This window comes from Adiantum capillus-veneris, chromosome 22 (genome assembly GCF_014529385.1).
Source record: "Adiantum capillus-veneris isolate H3 chromosome 22, ASM1452938v2, whole genome shotgun sequence".
Classification (NCBI taxonomy): domain Eukaryota; kingdom Viridiplantae; phylum Streptophyta; class Polypodiopsida; order Polypodiales; family Pteridaceae; genus Adiantum; species Adiantum capillus-veneris.
Window position 1 is genome coordinate 53,864,802 of NC_140952.1, and position 22,394 is coordinate 53,887,195.

At 45.9% G+C, this 22,394-nt stretch overlaps 1 protein-coding gene across 2 annotated transcripts in view; it reads left to right on the forward strand.

The window, feature by feature from the left end:
• The first annotated feature begins 1,431 nt into the window (after positions 1-1,431).
• The window catches only part of SAC3B (SAC3/GANP/Nin1/mts3/eIF-3 p25 family), a 46,887-nt gene continuing 25,924 nt past the window's right edge, over positions 1,432-22,394 (forward strand). For both annotated transcript variants that reach the window (XM_086495562.1, XM_086495563.1), the window contains exons 1-3: positions 1,432-2,255; positions 2,340-2,605; positions 2,708-2,808. In XM_086495562.1, coding sequence (XP_086351688.1) covers positions 1,582-2,255; positions 2,340-2,605; positions 2,708-2,808 — 1,041 coding nt within the window. In that variant the 5' untranslated portion in view covers positions 1,432-1,581. The remainder of the gene's footprint in view (positions 2,256-2,339; positions 2,606-2,707; positions 2,809-22,394) is intronic.

Here is a 22,394-nt window from a genome sequence, read left to right on the forward strand (position 1 = left end):
AGAGCAAGGTCAGAAAGATCTAGGCTATTTTCAACAAATGCAAATTCAGTCACCTACACTCTCGTCTTGAAGTCTATGCTTACATCTTTTAGGCACGTGGCTCTATACAAGTGCTTGAGGAGATTTCTGTCCGGAGTGTGGACTCTTGGAATGCACTGATTGCAAGATTTTCCCCACGTGACACGGGGCAGGGCTAGAAAGCTCTAGTCTGTTTTCAGTAGATGCGAAGCGAGGGCCTCTCTCTATATGCAATCACTTACGCATGCATCTTGTGACTATATGCGAGATGATGATATGGGCACAAAAATTCAGAATCATATTGTTGGTCAGAGGCTGTTGAAAAATAGACAAGCAGAGCATGCTGAGGAGTTAGAAGGAACGTGTTTTTCTTTTCTGACCGGACTCATTGCAAGATATACCCAACTTGGCTCTGGCAAGAAAGCTCTGGGTTGTTTTTACCAGATGTGAAGGAAAGGCCTCTCTCTAATTGTCGGGCCTGGGCCAAAATAATGGCATCCCAAGTGGAATCAGCAGGTTTCTTTAAATTTTAAAAAATTGATTAGATTGGGCAAGATTCACAAAGGACACATGCATGCGAATCAATTCCCAGATCATTTTGTGATATGAACTTCTGAAGTGCTTCTTTAGCTAAGTGGTTATGTTCATCTCTACAGCTCTGAAGCTCATTAAGGAGCCTTGGGTGATCCAAGCTATTATCAAGGTCAAGGAGTGGAAACGACTCTCCACCACTTCCATCGGCTGGCCAGGAAAGCATGCATCATTTCAATCGCAACACAAGATGCTTGTATGGGCACAAAAATTGATCCTGATATTGTTATTACGGGCTATTGATGAAAAAGGATGTTGTGTTTGGCAATGCCTTGGTCAATATGTATGCCAGATGTAGTGCACATTTCACAAGAAGGTCTATCGGGAATGTTGCCTCTTGGAATGCACTGATTGCAGGATGTGCGCAACAAGAGCAGGACTAGAAAATCTAGGTTGTTTTCAGTGGATGCAAAGCATCGAAATGCACTGGTAGCAAGATACACACAATAGGAGCAGGGCCAGAAAGCTCTATGCTGTTTTCAGCTTCCTCTTCGGAGTGTGGACTTGTGGAATGCACCCATTGCAAGATTTGCCATAGGAGAAAGCTCTAGTATGTGCAGATCTTGAAGGCATGTGGCTCTACGCAAGATGCTCATATAGCAATAAAAATTCAGCCTGATATTGTTAGTCAGGCCGAACACAAGACCATGTCAACTTGAGGTAACAAGATTTGTGGAAAACAAAGCATAACCTCCCTCTCTCTCTCTCTCTCTCTCTCTCTTTCAAGCTTCTCTTCTAGGTTCTTGCTTTCTCTTACTCTCGGACTCACTTCAATCCAATACAAATGCTGCTGACGAAGCACTCTAGTTTTAATGTGGAGCAGTATGTTTACAAGAAGGCCTTATGTATGCGACGATGAAGAGCCCATGTGTTTTGAACTCATGAACCACAAGCCCAGTTGCTGCGCAGGAAGACGAGACAGCGCGAGAGAGGAGAGAACAATAGCCCGTGAGCAGCTGCTGCGTAGGAAAGATGCCCTTCAAGAGATTTCCCGACGAAGATGGTGAAGCTCAGGCCTTCCCTGTTTCCTTTGGCCCTTCCGCGCCAAATGTGTCAGACGGCCATGCAGCAAAACATTTCAAGAAAGCTGGTGATTCCGAGCCTAAACCAGCTGATGGGTTCTTTCCACGGCCTAACTCAACAGATAATAGTCGATGCAATGCAAGAAATAAGTCGCCCTCCCGGGCACCTGCTGCAGCAATGGCAAGCTCTCCATCACGGACTCATCCTCTCACGAATGGTACGTCTTTAAGCCCTCCACGCTCATTCAATTCAAGTGCACATGACCAGGCCGTGCAAACAGAACCCACGCTTCTACCAGCGAGGCTCTCTCCCGGAAATATGGTCAGATCTCCGCAAAAGGCCAATACTTTCATCAACAACAGCGATCTCAGCAAATCTCCCTCAAAGTTTCTTTCACAAGACGAGCGCATTCGGTTGCCAGGAACAGCACAACTGTCATCCCCCACTGCCCCTCAAAGTGTTGCAAACACACAAAGCATTCGCAGCTCATCAGGAATGCGAGAGCCAAGAGCTCGGAATGTTTCCCCGCAAGAGACAGCTTCAAGGTTTTTTTCTTCTGCTCTTCAGCGGCTCAGACCTATTGAAGATGGTAGTGCTGTTCCTTTGTCTGTGGAGCAGCAAAGGTAATGACTGCCTTTGTCTTGCGATAACCTGAAGACTGAGCAAGGGGATGAGTAGTGCAAGTTTCATATCATTTACATATGTAGGGATGAAATAGCGAAAGGAAGGCGCCTTCGTCGATTCAATGATCCAGTAACCAGAGGAAGTACTGCAGATTTTTACCCTGAAGCTCAAGCTGTTGTTGATCAAGCCACAAGCAAGCGGGCTAAGGGAGATGTCAAACCTGTTCCCATGGCGATAAGAGATGACATGCAAGTTAACTTGACAGAGGTAGAAGCACCGGATAGTTTAGTTGACAGGGACTGGCAGTCTACCGAGCCCATACTTGGAGACTGTCCAGATATGTGCCCAGGTATCATCTCACAAGGAGTTCAACTCGTTTTCTACATCTATATATTAATAATAATCTCAATGCTCTAGAAGCTTTCTAATTTCACCTGATTGTTGTTGTCAGAGCCAGAGCGTCTTGAACGAGAACGAAAAGGTGATTTGGATAAGCTAGAACGAGTTGACGGTGATCGCAATCAAACAAGCAGAGACCTTGCTGTGAAGAAGGTATTCTTTTGCTTGTCACCACATTGAACTTATGGTAATGTACAATCCTTTTTGAACAAACTCTGCAGGCATTTTGAGAGAGAAGCATGCGACTCTTAACCTTAGACAAGTGTGTACTTATATGTATTTATTTGGTTGAATTGTGTGCGCACAAGCATGCTCATGCACGCACGTGTTGTGTATATATGAGAGAGAGAGAGAGAGAGAGAGAGAGAGAGAGAGAGAGAGAGAGAGAGAGAGAGAGAGAGAGAGAGAGAGAGAGAGAGAGATGTGGAAGGTCACATCCTGGGCTCACAGTCTTTCCCTACATCCACCACTTTGACAACTGTTTGGACTGCTACATACTCTTCGTAGCCAGTGAGGTACTTCAACAGGTTCCTCCAGGGCAGCGAGAGGCGTCGATACTCCTTTCTTCGGACATGGGCGAGATCTTCCATCCTTTTCGGTCTGGACCATGGTCTCATAACATGGGGCTACGCACCCTGTGAGGATTAGTGGTGCTAATCCTAGAGGTAAGACTAAAACTTCATACTTGAGATTTTTTAGAGACAAGAACACTTGTTGAATTGATTCGATTGATTGAATTGTATACATAGTTGTCACGTGCACATGGCTCAATGTGCCATAGTGGGCATGTTTCATCCACTTCGTTTTCCACCTATCTGTAACAAACTTGGACACTCCAAAGTCAAGATTCTATCGCGACACAACAGAGATTCACTTCAAAACAGTGCACAATTCACACTTGATTCGACATGGCCCGGCGTAGTTCCATGCCTAGAGATATTGGCCCCAAAGACTAGCGTCCCTTTTGGTATTTCTTTTTTCTATTAATCTGTGTTCACAATACAAGAGAGTGGGAGGGTGCTCACTCTCAGACTCTGCGTCCAGATGGTCTGAGAAGTGAGGCCCTGCCCACTTATCTATTGGTTACAAGGGATGCCCAAAAGCAGAGCCCCAGAAGCTATCAATTTTAAAAGCTCCTCAAAGCTATCAATGCAAAAGCTTCTCAAGTCAGCCAGCGTAAGTTTCAGCAGCGCAAAAGCAACAAATCTGTACGCTTTGCCACGTCAGCCTGTCTCCGCGTTTTACGGTGTTGTGAGTGTGTTCGGGCATGCCACGTCCCCAGTTTGTGACATACCCCCCTCTTGAAAGTATTGTAATTGTCCTCGATTACGCCTGCAAAACAGACAGAGGCCATAAACTGTCTTAGCAGACACTGACTGTTAGTACTGACACACTAGGAACAACACATCTAGCACATGTACCATCGACAATCACATCACAGGACATCACATGACAAATCACATTAAAAAATCATTCCAAATCTCAGACCATGATTAATCGGCAACATATTTAGCAATCGCATCTAGATCCAATCCGGACCTCACAGATGCCCGATTAACTAATCCATATTGGAATCATGTCTATAGAGATTTATGAGACCAAAATGCTGCAATCATTTCGTCCATCAGTTCCTGCACTCAAACAAGTCCAAGTACAAATCAATTAGTATCATTTTCATTATCGGAAATTCCAGTTCATAAAGTCATACAACAGAATAGTGTCAGCTCAGCAATATCCCTGAAACCCAAAGGGACATCAGTGACTCTATATCAAATCAAAGTATCGGGGCAATCTGTCGACAAAGGAGTGGAGTGACTCCCCTCTTGTGCATACCCGCTACACTAGATTTGCCCATGCTGAAATTGGGGTTCTATCGGAGTAGACTATGCTAAACCGAATGCTTCAGGTTAAGGTTCACAATCTGACGAGTATCTGCCAGGTCCTCCTCCTCCATCCACTTCACATCTAATGCGGGATAGTTCTTGAATTTAACCAAGAACCGCCTTATCACTTTACCTTTAATCTTTCTTGTTGGAATTAGGGTTGCAGAGAAACACACACAGCTTGGAGAAGACGAAGGAAGCTCAAGGTACACAATAGAGAGTGTATTCCTTAGTGCGCAATGGAAAGATAGATAGCCCTAGAGTGATGGGCGTATATACAATGCACGGGGGAAAAAACCTCCTAAAGAGGGAAAAAATGCCCCGGCGGTCCTAGTGTGTTCACACACATCACTACCACATGTATATGGTAACAAATCCCCCCTGGAGTGATGCGGTGAACGAGAGCTGGCACATGAGTAAAGGGAAGTGCCAGGCCCTGAGGACAGGATCAGTCCACAAAGGGGAGTAAGCCCAAAGCTTTGCGGAAAGCTTCAAGCTTCTCACGAGACAATGCCTTTGTGAAAAGATCTGCAAGGTTGTCCTGTGTTGGCACATAAGCCAAGCTGATCTCTCCTGCTGAGAGCCTCTCCCTGACATAGTGGTAATGCACCTCAATGTGCTTTGTGCGAGCATGAAAAACTGGGTTCCTCGCAACTGCCAATGCGCTCTGACTGTCAGTGTAGATAGTGTTGGCAGTGTCCTGTCCAACACCCAAGTCAGCCATAAGGCGTCTGAGCCATACACACTCAACCGTAGCTGTGAAGACTGCCCTGTACTCAGCCTCACAACTCGAAGTGGCCACAGTAGGTTGCTTCTTGCTCAACCATGATATACATGAACTACCAAGCATGAAACAAAAACCACTTGTGGACACTCGCGTGTCAAAACAACCAGCCCAATCTGAGTCCGAAAAAGCATGTAAGTCTGGCGGCAATGATCCCCCCTTGGGATAAAACAAGCCAAGATGTAAAGTGCCACTAAGGTAGCGGAAAATCCTCTTGACAGCCTGCCAATGCTTAGACCCTGGGCTATGCATAAATCTGCTGACCTGCGAGACTGCAAACTGAATATCTGGCCTCGTGTTGCATACATAAATGAGGCAGCCAACAGCAGTTTGGTAAAGAGTGACATCAGCAGGATCGCCAGCATCATGTAGACTCAACTTCAAACCTGTTTCCATGGGAGTGGCAATAGGTTTGCAATCCTCAAGTCCAAACTTACATAGCAATGTCTCTATGTAACTTTTCTGACACAAGGCAATACCACCATCACACTGCTTAAACTGTATACCCAAGTAATGATGCAACAGCCCCAAATCTTTCATCTTGAAAGTAGCATTCAAATCAGCCTTAAATTCAGCAATATGTCTCTCATTTGGTCCAGTGATCAGCAAATCATCAACATAAAGAACCACAATGAGAAATACATCATCCTCACGCTTTACATACAATGTGCTTTCTGTTGGACTGTTACGAAAGCCTCGTTTAACCAAATGAGTGTCAGCTTTCTCATACCAAGCACGAGGAGATTGCTTCAACCCATACAAAGCCTTCTTACATTTGCACACTTTGTCCTCTTGTCCTTTTATGACAAAACCGCGAGGCTGTGTTACATAAACTTCCTCAAATATGTCACCATTCAAGAAAGCAGTAACAATGTCTGATTGATGTACATCCCAACCAAAATGAGCTGCCAATGCACATAGAAAACGCACAGTAGTCATACGACAAGTGGGAGCAAAAGTCTCTTCATAATCTATGCCTTTTTGTTGTGCATAACCCTTTGCAACAAGTCGAGCCTTATGGCGATCGATCTCACCATCCGGCTTGCGTTTCAGCTTGTAAACCCACTTGGTACCAATGGCCTTTTTGCCAGGAGGCAAATCACATAAAGTCCATGTGTCATTCTCTATAAGTGCATCATATTCTGATTTCATGGCAGCAATCCAATTTTCTGAATTCTGTGCTTCATCAAAAGACAGAGGCTCCTCAACATCATGTAAACTAGACACAGCCAAAGCATAACAATCTGATGCATAAGATGCATGGCGAGAGCCTGAACGAGTACGACTAGATAAAGGTGCATCCAATTTACTGTCACGCAAAGTGTGCACCAGCCATTTTGGCATACCTCTAACCTGCTCATTTTCAGCCCTTTCCTCATCAAGTACATCATGTACATCTGCATCAGTAATAGGCTGTTCTAAAACATTTTCAGAAACCCCCATAGGCTGTACATTTGCCTCATTGGAACTTACATTCGTATTTCCACCACTGAAAAGAGGCAACAAAGTGTCATAAATGTCCTGTGAGCTTACATTACTGTCTCTAGTACATGACAGCAAGGGTTGAACAGAATCTTCCACAAACACTACATCCCGTGAAACCAAAATACGTTTTGTTTGCGGATGATACAACCTGTAACCTTTGCTTTCAGCACTATAACCAACAAAAATACATTTGACAGCCTTATCATCCAATTTTCTGCGCTGCACTTGTGGCACCAAAGCATATGCCAAACAGCCAAAAACACGCATGTGCTCAATAGAAGGTTTTCTATCATGCCATGCTTCATATGGAGTAATAGACTGCAAAGCTTTCGTAGGACACCTGTTAAGTACATAAGTGGCACACATGATGGCCTCAAGCCAAAAAGAATGCGGCAAAGCTTGACTTTTGACCATACATCGTGCCATTTCCGTTAGTGACCTGTTTTTTCTCTCAGCAACACCATTTTGCTGAGGTGTATAAGGCACTGTACATTGGTGTTTTATCCCACGACTAGCCAGAAATGCATTAAATTCATGAGACATATACTCCCCCCCTCGATCGGAACGGAGGGTGCCCATAGTACATTTTGAGACATTTTCAGCCATAGCCAAAAATTGTTTGAAGCACATAAAAACTTCGGACTTCGCTTTAAGCGGAAATACCCACGCATGCCTGGAGTAATCATCAATGAAAGTCACGAAGTACAGGTAATTGCCCAAGGACGGAGTTTGCATGGGCCCACAAACGTCACTATGCACAAGCTGCAACCTGCATGTGGCCCTAACTGAACCATCCTTTGGAAACTTAGAACGCTGCATTTTACCCAGAATACAGCCTTCACAAACATGTTTGATAGGTGCTTCAAGAGGCGGCAAAGAAGCAACCATATCAGATTTCTGCAAACGCAGCAAACTGGCAAAATTCAGATGACCAAAACGTGCATGCCAAAGTTTTGCATCTGAAATAGCCCTTGAATCTGCAACAGCATTTGCAAAATTTTGTCCGAACTTGTCATACAAAGTGAGCTTATACAGCCCACGGCACAAAAGGCCAGATGCAACAATTTCATCACCAAAACTGAGATCATGAACTGTACATCTGTCATCCACAAATTTGACTACAAGTCCAAGTCTAGCAAGTGCGGATACAGACAAGAGATTCTTCTTGATCCCAGGTACATAAAGTGCATCAACAAGTGTGAAGGAACTGCCATTAGCAGCAGTGAGCACAATCTTTCCAACTCCCTGAACTGGATAAGAGGCGTTGTTGGCACAAGTGACTGAATTCCCATGAGGGACAGACTCGAGAGAGGTAAACAATTCACGATGTGAGGTAATGTGCTTTGTAGCACCACTGTCGAAATACCACACATGTGAATCTGCAGCAACTGACAAGCATGCATCATGGACAGCAGGATTGTAAGTGCACTCTGCGCTAAAAGCCCATTCTGCATCAACATCAGCATCACAATCTCCTTTCACAGAAGACTCAACAATGGCTGCATTTGTAGTGGAACCAGCATTTGCAGTGGAACCACCCTCTTTCTTCTTAGCCTCTTTGGCCTTCAACTTAGGACACGACTTGATCAAGTGATCATTGGCTTTACAATAATGGCAACGCATCTTCTTTTTGCCCTTATCACCAGAATTGCCAGACGAAGTGCTGTCAGCAGAAGCATTAGGAACATAATTTTTGCCACTTGCAGCAGAACCATAAGAAGTGGCTGCATTACTGTTACCACCCTTTCTTTGAGAAGCAATAAAAGCCTGTTCAACTGCACGCTGCCTAGTCCTGTTTTTTCTAGAAAGTGACTCTTGCAACAGCAATGTGCATAATGCATCAAACTTGACAACTTCAGGATTTCCTTGGGTCATCAGTCTCCAAGTACTAGCAAAAGTCTGGTAGGAATCTGGTAAGGCATCAAGAACAGTCTGCACAAGGGAACTGTCAGAAATGACTTCACCTGCAGAAATGAGTTGCTCATTGATATCCTTGACACTAGCAAGGAAAGTGTCCATATCATCTTCCTCATGCATAATCTTCGACTCTAGCTCTTTACGCAGCAAAGCAATTTTAGCCTCATTGCGGCTTGCATAAAGACCTGCTAGAATATCCCAAGCCTGTTTTGCAGATTTTGCTGAACGGATGTGAGGAATAATGGTGCGCTTCACAGACAACGCAATCAATGCATGAGCCTGCGCATCCTTAACATCCCAACGAGCTTGTTCTGCTGTAGGCAAAACAACTCTAACAGCTGCAATCCTTGCAGCAAGACCTGCAACATCCTCAATATCGCCTACATCTTCAGAACCAGGACGTACATCAATGCCCTGCACAATGTTCCAGACACCTTTTGACACAAGAACGTGTTGCATCATATAAGCCCACATAGGGTAGTTGTCCCCATCCAACCTGTCCTCAGCAGCAAACATCTTGAACACATCTGTGTTGTTGTTGTCAGCCATGGTAAATGCTGCACCTGATGTGAAAACTGCCCGAAAATAGGAGAAATGGAGCGGGAACAACTTGTGCTATATAGCACAAACCGTAGAAGACTATAAGGCACCTGTTATGCAGAAAACGGCACTGACAGAAAATCTGCACAAAATGACGAAATAGCCTGTGCAGTACTGCCTGTAGTGGAAACGGAGGCCGAAATGAGCCCAAATCAAAATTCTGAGCAGACCGAGCTCTTTGAGCCTTCCCAAAATATTTGTCGACCTGCGAACGCTTGCCAAAGCTCACTGAAATCGGAGAAAGTGAGCAGGCATGAGCTGGAGCAGCTGGCGACTAAGCCCGGGAGGACGTGACCTGCTCTGATACCAATTGTTGGAATTAGGGTTGCAGAGAAACACACACAGCTTGGAGAAGACGAAGGAAGCTCAAGGTACACAATAGAGAGTGTATTCCTTAGTGCGCAATGGAAAGATAGATAGCCCTAGAGTGATGGGCGTATATACAATGCACGGGGGAAAAAACCTCCTAAAGAGGGAAAAAATGCCCCGGCGGTCCTAGTGTGTTCACACACATCACTACCACATGTATATGGTAACATTTCTATCATTATGTGCCAGTATCTGTTCTGGAACGAGTATTTCCTCGCTTTCCTCCACTACGGGTTGCTTATCTGGCTCCCCATCATCGGACACATCGCCTTTAAAAGGCTTCAAGAGACTCACATGAAAAGCATTGTGAATTCTGCATTGATACCACTGTAACAAACTTGGACACTAATACCACTGTAACAAACTTGGACACTCCAAGTCAAGATTCTAACGCGACACAACAGAGATTCACTTCAAAACAGTTCACAATTTACACTTGATTCGACACGGCCCGACGTAGTTCCGTGCCTAGAGATATTGGCCCCAAAGACAGGTCACTCTCAGACTCTGCGTCCAGATGCTCTGAGAAGCGAGGCCCTGCCCACTTATCTGTTGGTTACAAGGGATGCCCAAAAGCAGAGCCCCAAAATTTGTCAATTTTAAAAGCTCCTTAAAATAAAGCAATTAATCCAAAAGCTTCTCAAGTCAGCCAACGTAAGTTTCAGCAGCGCAAAAGCAACAAATCAGTATGCTTTGCCACGTCAGCAAATCAACGCAAAAAGCGAGATCTTCCGTATGGCTTGTCAGTGGGAATGGCGCCCGAATTTTTGGGACTGCCACTTCAGCCTGTCTCCGCGTTTTACGGTGCTGTGAGTGTGTCCGTGCATGCTACGTCACTAGTTTGTGACATGTCTAGAATCCTAGGAGGATTAATATTGGTAGTTTTGTGAGCCTGTTCGCAGGACCTGCATGTCGAGGCGAGTCCATTAGATAGATTTTCGAGTTTTGGAAAACCCTCTTGCATACATGGTTTGTACATGCATTTTGACAGATGTTATTAGATTATGGTGGGCATCTGACATGATGTGCATATAGTTTTAGGTTAGAGGAATCCAACGAGCCATTCCCTGCGTCAATGGGATTCCCAGGTGGCGGATGTGCAACAAGTCTATCCAAAAACTGAAGCTCGGTCAAACTTATCAATAAATCATTTTAATGATCTATTTTTAAGGAATTTGATAGAGGTTTCGCCCTACTTGAGTTGTCAGGTGAAGCAGAACTTTTTAAGGATTTAGCTTGGATCTAGTACTCCGCACAAACACAAGGCTACTTTACTTCACTTGAAAGAACTGAATTGAACTGAATGGAAGAGAAAAACGGAGGGAGAGAGAGAGAGAGAGAGAGAGAGAGAGAGAGAGACGACTCAGCATGTCGAGTCCCAACCACCCTCAAGGGCCCCCTTGCTCTATTGCCAGAGCAAGTACTTGCTTCATTACTTGCACAAATGCTGATACAATGGCTAAGTGCTGAGATGCTAATGTGTACTTGAAGTCTTGATGCAGATGCTTGGAACTACGGGGTACTTCGAGTACTAAAGGTACTTGGGTGCTAAGGACACGGAGGTCCTAATGATCCCTACCTTGAGCTAGGCAGGAGCCAAGCCAAAACGCAAGGGGCTAATGCTGGGGTACTGCAACGACGACGACGAGGTGTACTTTGACGACGATACTTGGTGGAGATGCTTGTATTGCGAGGCTATGGCTGAATGCTGAAAACGCTAGGGAATGCAGAGGCTGAAATCTGCAACCACGACGAGGTTGAGGGCCGAATTCTGAAAACACTGATTGCTGAATGCTGAAAATGCTGACGATGATAGCTGAAAAACGATGGAACTACTGCTGGGAGAAAACGCTAAGAGGAGGCTGATGCTGCGGGTATTGCCCTCTTCTCTTGCTTCTTCTGCCCTCTTCTAGCGCCCAAGGGGCTGCCTATGTAGGCGATACAATCTAGGTCAAGTAGTCACTTCCTGAATGCCCACGATTTCAATAATAATGCCAAAGTCACTTATTATTGAGTGAGCACATGAGAGGCGGTTCACATGCGGCTAAGAGGTGGTTCATATGCTGCGCAATGCTTATGCTTGAATGACTGTACTGTGCAAGAGAGGGTATGCAACTATGACCGGCTTGGACATGCACGTCCTACTAGAGGCTCACAAGGGTGCCAGGCTAGGTCCTAAAGGCTAAGCTAAGACTGACGCTAGACTATAGCGGAAGCTTGTCACGTGGCGCAAGTGAAGTGCGCACGTGACATGAGCATTAAGTGGTTTATAACCAGTTATTTGGGCTATAAAGGGAGGGCAGCTCCTAGCGTTTCTAGCAGAGGTAGTAGTGCATGTGCGGCCTGGACATGCACGTCTGCTAGAGGCTCACAAGGGTGCCAGGCTAGGTCCTAAAGGCTAAGCTAAGACTGAAGACTGACGCTAGACTATAGCGGAAGCTTGTCCACGTGGCGCAAGTGAAGTGTGCGCGTGGCATGAGCATTAAGTGGTTTATAACCAGTTATTTGGGCTATAAAGGGAGGGCAGCTCCTAGCGTTTCCAGCAGATGGCAATAGTGCCCAGCCTTGGCTAGTGTTTTGGTAGCAGAGCAGCCAACGTTTTCTGCATCCACCATCAGCCCTAAAGTTTTTGTCCAAAAACGCCAGATCAGCCAGTGTTTGTGTAATTCAGCCCTAGCGCATGGAGATTCATCACATCAATCAGTGTTTGTGTAATTCAGCCCTAGCGCTTGGAGATTCATCACAGCAGTCATGGTGTTTTTAGATTTCAGCTTGCTGGTCCTCCCGTTATGGTACTGTACTTCAACAGCAAGTAATATAAAGAAATACCAAAAGGGGCGCCAAGGTTTGGGGCCAATGCTCTCTGGGGTGGAACTTCCCCACTCCTCGTGTCGTCTCTCTTTCCGTTCAGTTGTTATTTGAAGTGCTAAAGGTCTGTTCATTCTCTTATTTTCCGTTGGCACGTGGTGCCCGTCTCGTGACACTAATCCCCAAAAAGTTTTTTTCTCTCGTGTTTTTGGTTGTGTCATACATACCCCACTCTGGATGCCTCCAGGCCTAAAAGCAGCTGACCAAAACGTTTCATATCGTCCACGCAAAATCTGACCACATTGTCGAATGCGGCTCTCACAAAGATGATGCTCCTGTAGCATAAGAATGTCAATCTCTCCACCCACAAGGCATCTGTGAAGCTTCTGACGTAGCCGACCCCTCTGACATTGAAACTGGGGCCCTCCTAATCCCTATACATTCCATGAGATGATCCTCATGGAGTCAGTGAGAGAAAACAGATGCTGCTGCAGTAGCCAACCTCGCTATCTTTGAGGCTTGTTTGGGCGGGGAATAATCCGCATCCGAACGACCTCTAGACAAGGGTGAAAGAAGTGACGGCCCAAGCCGAGCGTGCAGCCCGAAGGGCTATATCCTCTGTCCAAGAATCCTCATGCACAAATACATAACAAGGAGGGCACTGAGTGTCGGCAAACAAATGCACCACAATGTGCCTGCAACCTGTTGCATCTGGAGGCATCACGTTGAACATGGCCAGAGGCCAAAGTGTCTGCACTAGATCTGTCACCCCTAAGTCCCCTGTGTGGTGTGAGAACTCAGTAGCTTGAATCTGGAGCCAATCAAGGACTGTGTGCTCGGTCCAGTTTGTGAGATCCCTACCACACAGCGGAAAGGAGAAACCCACTGTTGTGTCCAGAGCCTCAATTCCTCTAGCTGCAAGAAAGAGGACGTGGACTCAAAAGCTAGCCTCCTCCAGGTCAGGAGAAGAGTCACCCAGAAACCGAGTGAAGCTGTAGTTGAAGAAGTCCCAGCGTTTGCGTATGTCGAAGCTGGTCAAACCTCAAGGGACTGCTGCAAAGGGAGAGGGCTACACCAAAAAAGGCGGCCTCAGGTGGGGCTGTCCCTCTTGAGCAACACGGCTCGTGGGGAAAGCACCACCCAGAGAACGCCTCGCGGCAGAAGCGTGTCCAGAACCCTGTGTTTGAGCAGTGGAGGACATGTCGAGAGATGAGGCTGTGGGCCCCATTGGGGAAAGAGGAGGGATGGGAGGCGAGGGTGAAGGTGGGGAAGGGGGAGGAGGTGGGGGAGGCGGAGCGGCAATGTCTGAGGAAGGAGGCGGCGGTGGTGGAGGGGGAGTTGAAGTGCACGGGGCCTCCTCAGGCGGGTCCTGCTGAAGGGGGTCAAAGCGGTTCTCAGTCGGAACCCAGTGCTGTTGAGATGCAGAAGGTCTGGCACCAAGGGGAGCAGTGGGGCGAGCTCGCCCTTGTCGACGGTGGCCAGGCACCTGTTGCCAACCATCAGCTGTCTGATCACTTGTCTCTGTCCACGTACCAGCCTGTGTATCTGGTTGCTTGGCTTGCTCAACCTTGGGAGGCTGCGCATGCGCTGTGGGTCAAGGTCTCTTGCGAGGACAGGCCTTTGCCAAATGGCCCATCTGTCTGCAAATGAAACACTGGTTCGGGAGACCCGAATACTCCACACTTTGTTTGATCCATCCCCCACTCACCCGAGGTAGTAGTACCACCTTGGGGAGGGAGTGTGTGTCATGAATAAGAACCCGCACAATAGGTAATCCTGCAGCCTTGGCCACAACTGAAGCTGCAGTGCGCAGAGACTTCAGAACTATCCCGAACATGGAACCAATCCTGGGGAGAAGAGGGAGGTACTCTCTCATCAGTCCTGGGAAACATACCGAAATCGGCAAGTCTGCCTCCTCCTCGAGCACATCTATTGTAGGGTCAAAACCATGATGCCATCGTCGGAAGTAATTTCGAGCTACTCGGAGGCCGAGCGGGTTCATTGAAATCACCCTGGCCGTCATATCTGCAGACTCGAACTCTATTTGGTAGTACCCTCTCCCGAGGATTTGGACATCGGTGATCTTGCCCACGTCGGAGAGAAGACGGGCCTGTAGTAGATCCCGAACCTCGCCCCGACTTGGCCGAGTGCCAATGATCTTACAGATAACCGAAGTGGCTTGCAAGCGCTCCACTTTGGCCATCAAGCTCGCTTGCTCTTTTGGCGAAAGAGCAAGTCAAAGGGTCGGCTCTTTGGTGTCGGGCGAGGGGGACTTTAGTGGAGTCCCTTTGAGGTGGAGCAGAAGCCGCCATTCATTCTGTGTGTTGCTGAATAGAGGAGGGCGTTGGCGACGAGGTGCTCACAAGGAGGCTGAAATCTAGCCTACACGCAAGCGGTGAAGCGAGACTTGAAGGGGATGAGGCGGGAGGTCGGGGCAGGGGGAAGGAGCACGCGGAGCAGAAGCGACGGGTAGACAGGGCCGCCGAGGGGCGGAATGAGAGGGGCGCAGGAGACGAGCAGAGGAGGCAGTGGCACTGAGGGGGGCTGCGTGCAAGGGCGGGCAGCAACAGCGCGCAGGGATCAGGGGAGCGTGAGGGCGAGGGCGAAAGGGGGGGGCAGCGTTCAGCGATGGCGAGGGGGGAGCGAACAGCAGCAGCGACCTCTCGTCAGATTTTCAACCGTGTTTTAGTTAGGTGGACAATTGAGGAATCGAATGAGAAAAGGTTGGAAGCCCCTCTCTTTGGATTGGACCATTTGACGTGGAAGCCGGCGATCCAAAGACATTGCAAGAGGCGATACGCTCGACTCAACTCCAAGAGATGAAGCACAACAAGGGTAAGCTTAAGACAACCAATGGTAATGGTAACTCTTCGTCTCATGACTTCTCTAAAGATGAGGACAAAAATTCTTATGAGAATAGTAACAATGAAATGAACTCTTCCAGGTTTTCTTCTCAATGTAATTCTCCATCTACATCTCAATCTAAGGGCGACAAATCTAAGGATAAGGGTAAAGAAAAATCTGATAAACCTCGACTCACATTTGATGAGAAAATTGCTCAAGGAATCGTAGGTGGCTAATTAAGTAGAGAAAAACATGCATTGTTTACAAATGAACATAGGTGCTTTTATTGTCACGTAATGACGAGGCATAACTTAAAGGACACTCTCGACAGAACGAGACCAGAGCCGCGTTGAAAGAAGTGGTACTAACTTGCAAACGAAGCCAAGAAACCAAAAATGGAAGGACTTTCAGTTTTATAAGTTGTTCCAACTTATGGCCTCCCGTTCGACAGGGCCTAAAGGGACACTAGAGATTAAAATAAAGCCAAGAACCCCCAAATCGTGTGGGGATGTTGACATGGCAGAGCTGTACAAGAGTTCCGCGATTCGTGGTGGTTGTTGACGTGGCACGTGTATGGATTTCCGTGATATGCACCGGCATCATTAGCGCTAGCTTTTGGGACCCAGATGCTTTTAGACTTGAAGCTTTTCATGTACGCTGCTTTTGGAAGGCCCAAGGCCTAAAAATAAAGTGCCAAGGCTTTAGTCTCATGCAAATACTTTTTGGAGCACTGCTGGGACGAGGACCCTTAGACATTGTACTTTGTGAAGCATTATTAAAAAAAAACCCGAAAGGGGCACCAGTCTTTGGAGCCAATCTCTCTAGGCGCGAAACTACACTGTGCCGTGCTGTCTCTCTCTCAGCTTTGTTCAGTTCTTTCAGTTTTCTCTCATGTGTTGTGGTAGATTCTCGACTTGGAGTGTCCAAGTCTGTTACAGTGGTATCAGAGCTCAATCGATTCTTCTTGTATGAAGGATCCGATCCCTTTACTCACAGCTCATAAGGATTCAGTCTACAAATCCCGCCAGAGGAAACTGTGGCACCTGAACATTCCCGTTCGGGCCAAAATAATCAAGATTCCAACAGACATCGTCCATCTTCTGAGATTCGGAACAGTACGGGCTGTCTCCACCACTGAGTACAAAAGAATGGAGACGCAGTGGCAACAACAGGTTGAAGCTTGTGTCCAACAGATGCTTCATTACTCCAAGGATGTTACAGACCTCAAATTAGAAATCAGGCACGACACACAAGGGAATTACTTTAAATACTTCACAATTTTGTCACACTTTTGAATTAGAGAGTCGACATGGCTCGGCGTAGTTCCGTGCCCAGAGGTATTGGCCCCAAAATCTGGCACCCCTTTCCGTATTTATTTTTATATTAATGCTTGAGCAAAGTTACAACTCCCGCGGGTCCTCTCTGCTCATTTGCTCGTCAGCAAACTCAGGGAAAGAGGGGCCTTGGGTTCTATTTAAAGGCCCTTCCTCTCAAAATCAAAAGCAGTTACATGAGAAGCTGGTTACTCAAAAGCATCTGGTCCAAAAGCAACCAGCGTGATTCGCGGAAATCCGTACAGCCTGCCACGTGGCAATCTGTAATGCTGCCACGTCAGCATGTCAATGTAATTTATGGCCGTCCGTACAATTGTCCACGTCATCATAAATCCGTATTGTTGCCACGTCAACACGTGAACGCAATTTACGGCCGTCCGTATAGCTATCCACGTCATCAATCCGTTCGTACTACTACGTCATCAGGGTTGCCATGTCATAGTTTGTGACATACCCCCTCTTGAAAGAATTGTGATCGCCTTGATTTCGCCTGCAAAATAAAAAATAAGCCATAAACCAGTTCAATAGACACTGACTCTAAGTATCGACGCACTAGACGAAACAAATCTAGCACTTGCACAAAGACGACAATCACTTCACATTCACATCACATTCAAATCACATCACATAAATTCTATCCAGATCTAGGACTATGATTCTTAGCAACGTATTTAGCAATCGCATCTAGATCCACACCGGACCTCACTGATGTCGGATTTTCTAATTCTTATTGCGTTCATGTCCATAGATTTCTCTAGACCGAAATGCTGCAGTCATTTCGTCAATCATTCCATCTTTCAATCCTGTACTCAAAAACAATCACATGTGTGAGTAATTATTTTCGGAAATTCCAGTTCATCAATCAGACATTGAGTTCATACTGAAGTGAGTGTTTCAATCATTCAGTTCTAGTCATCTTATTGTTGTGTAGCCATCTCATCCTTCAAGAACTCTTGATGCGCTCACCACGGTTTCCAATCATATCATTCATCATCATTATTCAAAATTCATGATTCTTATCTCTAACCATAGTCAGTTGCTGCCAATTGCATTCATAGGCAAGTTCGTCATGATCTCATTCTCGATTTTACCTGTTATCTGTTCAGGAATAGCAGGATCTTCCAAACACATTAATTTCGTACATAAATCAAAGTCATCTTCGGAATTTTTATTTTGAAATCGTTCATTCATAAATTATGTCATAAAACAAAATATTGTCGGCTCATCAATATCTTTTTCAATTTCTATCCAGTATCTGTTCTAGAGCGAGTATCTCGTCGCCCAGTTCTATTTCAATCTGTCGGTTGTTCTCATTCTTGTGCCCTTTTGGGACACCACACAAATATCTGTCCTTGTTCTCCACAGTCAAAACATTTCGTCTTGAGGTATTTGTCTTTCTATTCCTCTGTCATTCGGGGACGTGCATCTTTCCTTCCTCTTCTTCTGTCATCACTTGTCGAAGATTGATTTGTTGGATAAGTCAAGTTACCTGAGTGCATAGCAAACCCTTGCTTAGCATGCCCCATCAACTGTTGTATGGACTTAGATTCCTGCAACAAGCAGTAATCTTGTATCTCTTTGGGCAGTCCACTGGAAAATCGCTCGATTTGTTGCTTAAAACTAATCTTTAAAAAGGATGAAGCAAGTAGAAAAACATCCCAAATTCTCTCGCAATAAGTATCCAGAGTGTTTGCCTTCACCATTTGAAGATGATTCCATGCGGTAATCATGTCACGTTCGTACTTTTGAGTGAGCCACGAGGAAATAAAAAGTCTCTTGAACTTAAGCCACTTTGTCGGTGCTTCTTTTCGTAACAGAAGAGTGGATCACCATGTCCGTGCATTTCCTTTCAAATAAGATACTGCCCTCCTAATCTGTCAGCGCTCCGAGTAGCACCCTCTAGAAAAAGCTATGTCAAATTGCTGAATAAAAGCGAGGTCCTTGTGTGCATCTCAAAACCCTGAAAAGGTATCAAATTTTATTGCTTGTGCGCCCTCCTTATCTTCAAGAAATTCGTATTGATTGGCTCTATAAAAGTGCTTCCTCTTAGAATAAAACTTCTCGTCATCAGAGTCCGAACTCTCATAAGAGGATGAATTTTCCTCAGAATTGTCAGAAAATTTTGGAGATTTGCGGTGGGATCTGCTGTTCTTGGCCTTCTTGTTCTTTCCATGTCTTTGGTTCTTTTGTCGTTTCTTGCCCTTTCTGTCCTATCATCATTGGAATCAGAAGAGGAGTTGTCGGAACTATTAGAAGAGGATGAGGACGAATTGGACACACCCTCGAAGCATACATGCTTCTTGGCTTTTCGTGCATTTGCAAACGAAGACTGTCGACCCAAATAACTAGGGTAATCGGTTCCCTTGTTGTGTCTCTTTGGAGGCTTCGTGGTCTTCAATATTGGTTGACTCATTGCTCGATCACATCATCAAGTTCATTTTCAATGTACATCCACGGGACATGAGGTTTCTTCAACATGGACTTTAATGGTGAATCGATGGCCGTACGCCATTGAGAATGCATCTCATCAATCGAGCGCCAGGTCAAAAATTTTGCGTATTGGGGATCCTTCGAATACTACAGTATCTGCTTGGCACAGCATCAACGTGCTGTTGACGCTGCATCTCCATCCGTTCATACTCCGTAGGTCGTGGAGGCTCGTACTCTTTTTTCGATTGCCCATTTGAATTTCCCGCCGCCGATCTGGAATTGTCGGGTGGGTTCGTTTGATTCTTGCTGGATTCGTCGTTTGAATCCATGTGTGTCACGGTAAAAGGATTGGATTCTCGGTAGAAGAGAAATCGGTTGAGCTCTAATACCACTGTTACAGACTTGGACACCCCAAATCGGCAATCGGGCACGACACATGAGAGAGTTACTTAAGATACTTCACAATTTTATCACACTTATAAATTGGAGAGTCAACACCGCCCGACGTAGTTCCGTGCCGAGAGGTATTGGCCCCAAAGTCTAAGTGCCCCTTTCGATATTTATATTTATATTTATATTAATGCTTGAGCAAAGTTACAACTCTCGTGGGCCCTCTCTGCCAGTTGCTCGTCAACACCCTGAGGGAAAGAGGAGCCTTGGGTTCTATTTAAAGGCCCTTGGCCTCAAAATCAAAAGCGGTTACATGAAAAGCTGCTAACTCAAAAGCAATTGGCCCAAAAGCAACCAGTGTGATTCACGGAAATCCGTATAGCCTGCCACGTGGCACAACATAAAATGCGGAAATCCATACTACTGCCACATCATCATGTCAACGCAATTTACGGCAATTCGTACAGTTGTCCATGTCATCAGTCCGTCTGTATTGCCACGTCATCAATTTGTGACAAAGGATCCTCAGTATGCGAAATGTTTGGCCAAGCACCCGCTTGACGAGCGATCTGCCATCGTATCAACTCTAAAGTCAGCATTGCAGAAGCCAACTACACCTAGGACTCCTGCTCAAAAGGTGTACTTAGAGGATGAGTTTGAGGAAGCAGTAGAACGACGAGTCAATAGACTCATGAAGACCAAGAAATTGCTTGGAAAGCAGAGTCGAGCAACAGACTATCCAGGCTACTTGGGTCGGAGATCTACTTTAAAAATGCCAAGAAGGCAAAGAAACGAGTAAGATTTGAGGATGTTTCCAGTTCGTCCTCATCTTCTTTTGACAACTCTGACAGTTCTTCAACCTCCGGTTCAGTGACGAGGGAAGAAAGAGCAAGAAGAGGAGAGAGATCCAGAGACACAGTAGAGGCAAGAAGAAGGCAAAGAAGAGTCAAAACCATAGAAGATCTCGAAAGTATTTTGATGGTTCAGACGAGGATTCTCTTCCTCGGACAATTCACCTCCAATGAGCCGATGTTTACAAAGAGGAAGCACTTTTATAGAGCCAACCAATATGATTTTCTCGAGGACAGGAAGAAGAAACCCAAAGATTTTAAGGAGGGCAGGCAAGCAATAAAGTTTGATACTTTTTCTGGCTTTAGGGAGACTCACAAGGCGTTTACTTTTATTCAAGAGTTTGATATTGCGTACTCTGGAGGACGCTATTCAGAGCATTCCAAAGTCTGGAGGGCGACATCCTACCACAAGGGGAACACACAGACTTGGTGGTCTATCCTACTTCTTCGAAGGGAGGCACCAACAAAGTGGCTTTAGTGCAAAAAAATGTTTACTTTTTCATGGCTCACTCAAGAATATGAATGTGATGTGATTACAACTTGGAATCATTTGAGGATGACCAAGGAGGACACTCTAGGTACTTATTGTCAGAGATTTGCAATGCATGGGGGCACTCTGTAAGGTGCAGTGGAATGAATGTTTCAACTTTGCTCAAGATGAGTGCTCCAAACTGTGCTCAAGGTTCCTTTTACTTACGGAAGGGAGAGCCTTCCGTTCCTTTAGTGAGAGAGTGCAATGGACACAAACAAAAGTGAATGGACACTGTGAATAGAAGTGCATGAGACTGAGAGATAGAGAAGAGAATACGACACCAGAGACGTTGTAAAACCCTCCTCCGAAGGCCCCACTCTCTATGGCGAGAGCGGTCTACTTATGATTGCACAAATCTCTACAATGCTTGGACTTGCCGACGATGTCGACGACGACGAGACGGGCTGAAATCTGAAAATGCTAATGGCTGAAATCTGCAAATCTTCTATCTGCTGAATTCTGACTCTATGTCGGTGGCGATGTCGATGGCGACGACGACGCGCTGAAGACGCAGATGCTGAAATCTGCGTTTTCAGGGCTGAAACTGTAAACCTTGCGGAAACTGACCGTGCGGCGAGGAACTGCTGCGGGAAGGTGAGATCTGCGAGGTTCAGGACTCGATCCGCGGTGTCTAAGGGTTGAAAACTGAAAACGCTGGTGGTTCTTGACGTTCCGTCGCGATGATCTGCAAAAACGCTGAGGTTGTGCTGCAAACCAAAAACGCTAGGGCTGAAAAAGGTCTTGCTGTTGCCGGTTGTTCTGCAAATGCAAAACGCTAGGCTGATCTGCTGTGTCGTGGTGACGCCGGGCTGATTTGCTGTGCACAAATCGCCAACGTTGGTCTGGTAGATGAAAAACGCTAGGGTTGTCCTGCTGATGCAGAAAATGCTAGGCCTCTTGGGTTCTGCTAAGAAGTTGCCAGTTGAGCGAGTGCTCCTGCTCCTGCTGCCTCTTCTGCCAGAAAGTGCTAGCGCTAGGTTTTTATTTATACAAACTTTGCAAAATTGCCCTACCTACTTTCCAACAAAAGTCACTTAAAAATAATAAGTGAAAAATGTCAAAAATAGGGAAAATAGGTTAAATGCACTATAAAATTCCCTTGATGGATTCTGATGGTCATGCTGTGTGCAACCAGAGAATATGCATCTAATCTAAGTGTTTGGACATGCACGGTCTGCGAATAGACGCAAGATGTCACCAGCGTGTGACTACTATCTATCCTTTTTGTTGATTTCTTTCTTATTATCTATTTACTTTCACTTTTTGGAAACACCCCTCGGGAAATCTAACTGCCCTGCATTGCATAGCTAGTGTGGAACTGTCCAGAGGGAGTCCAGGCTTGAGGGCAAGAGAGCACTAAGGTTGGACAAGGACTATGGTTAGCCAAGTGGGGTCATTGACTAGCCAAAGTGGAATCCTTTGCTACAGAGGCTACATTTCAGTTCTGGATGTGGCCACAGTGTACAAAGAGGGTCGGATGACCTAGAAAGATACAATGGCAGCATCTCCTAA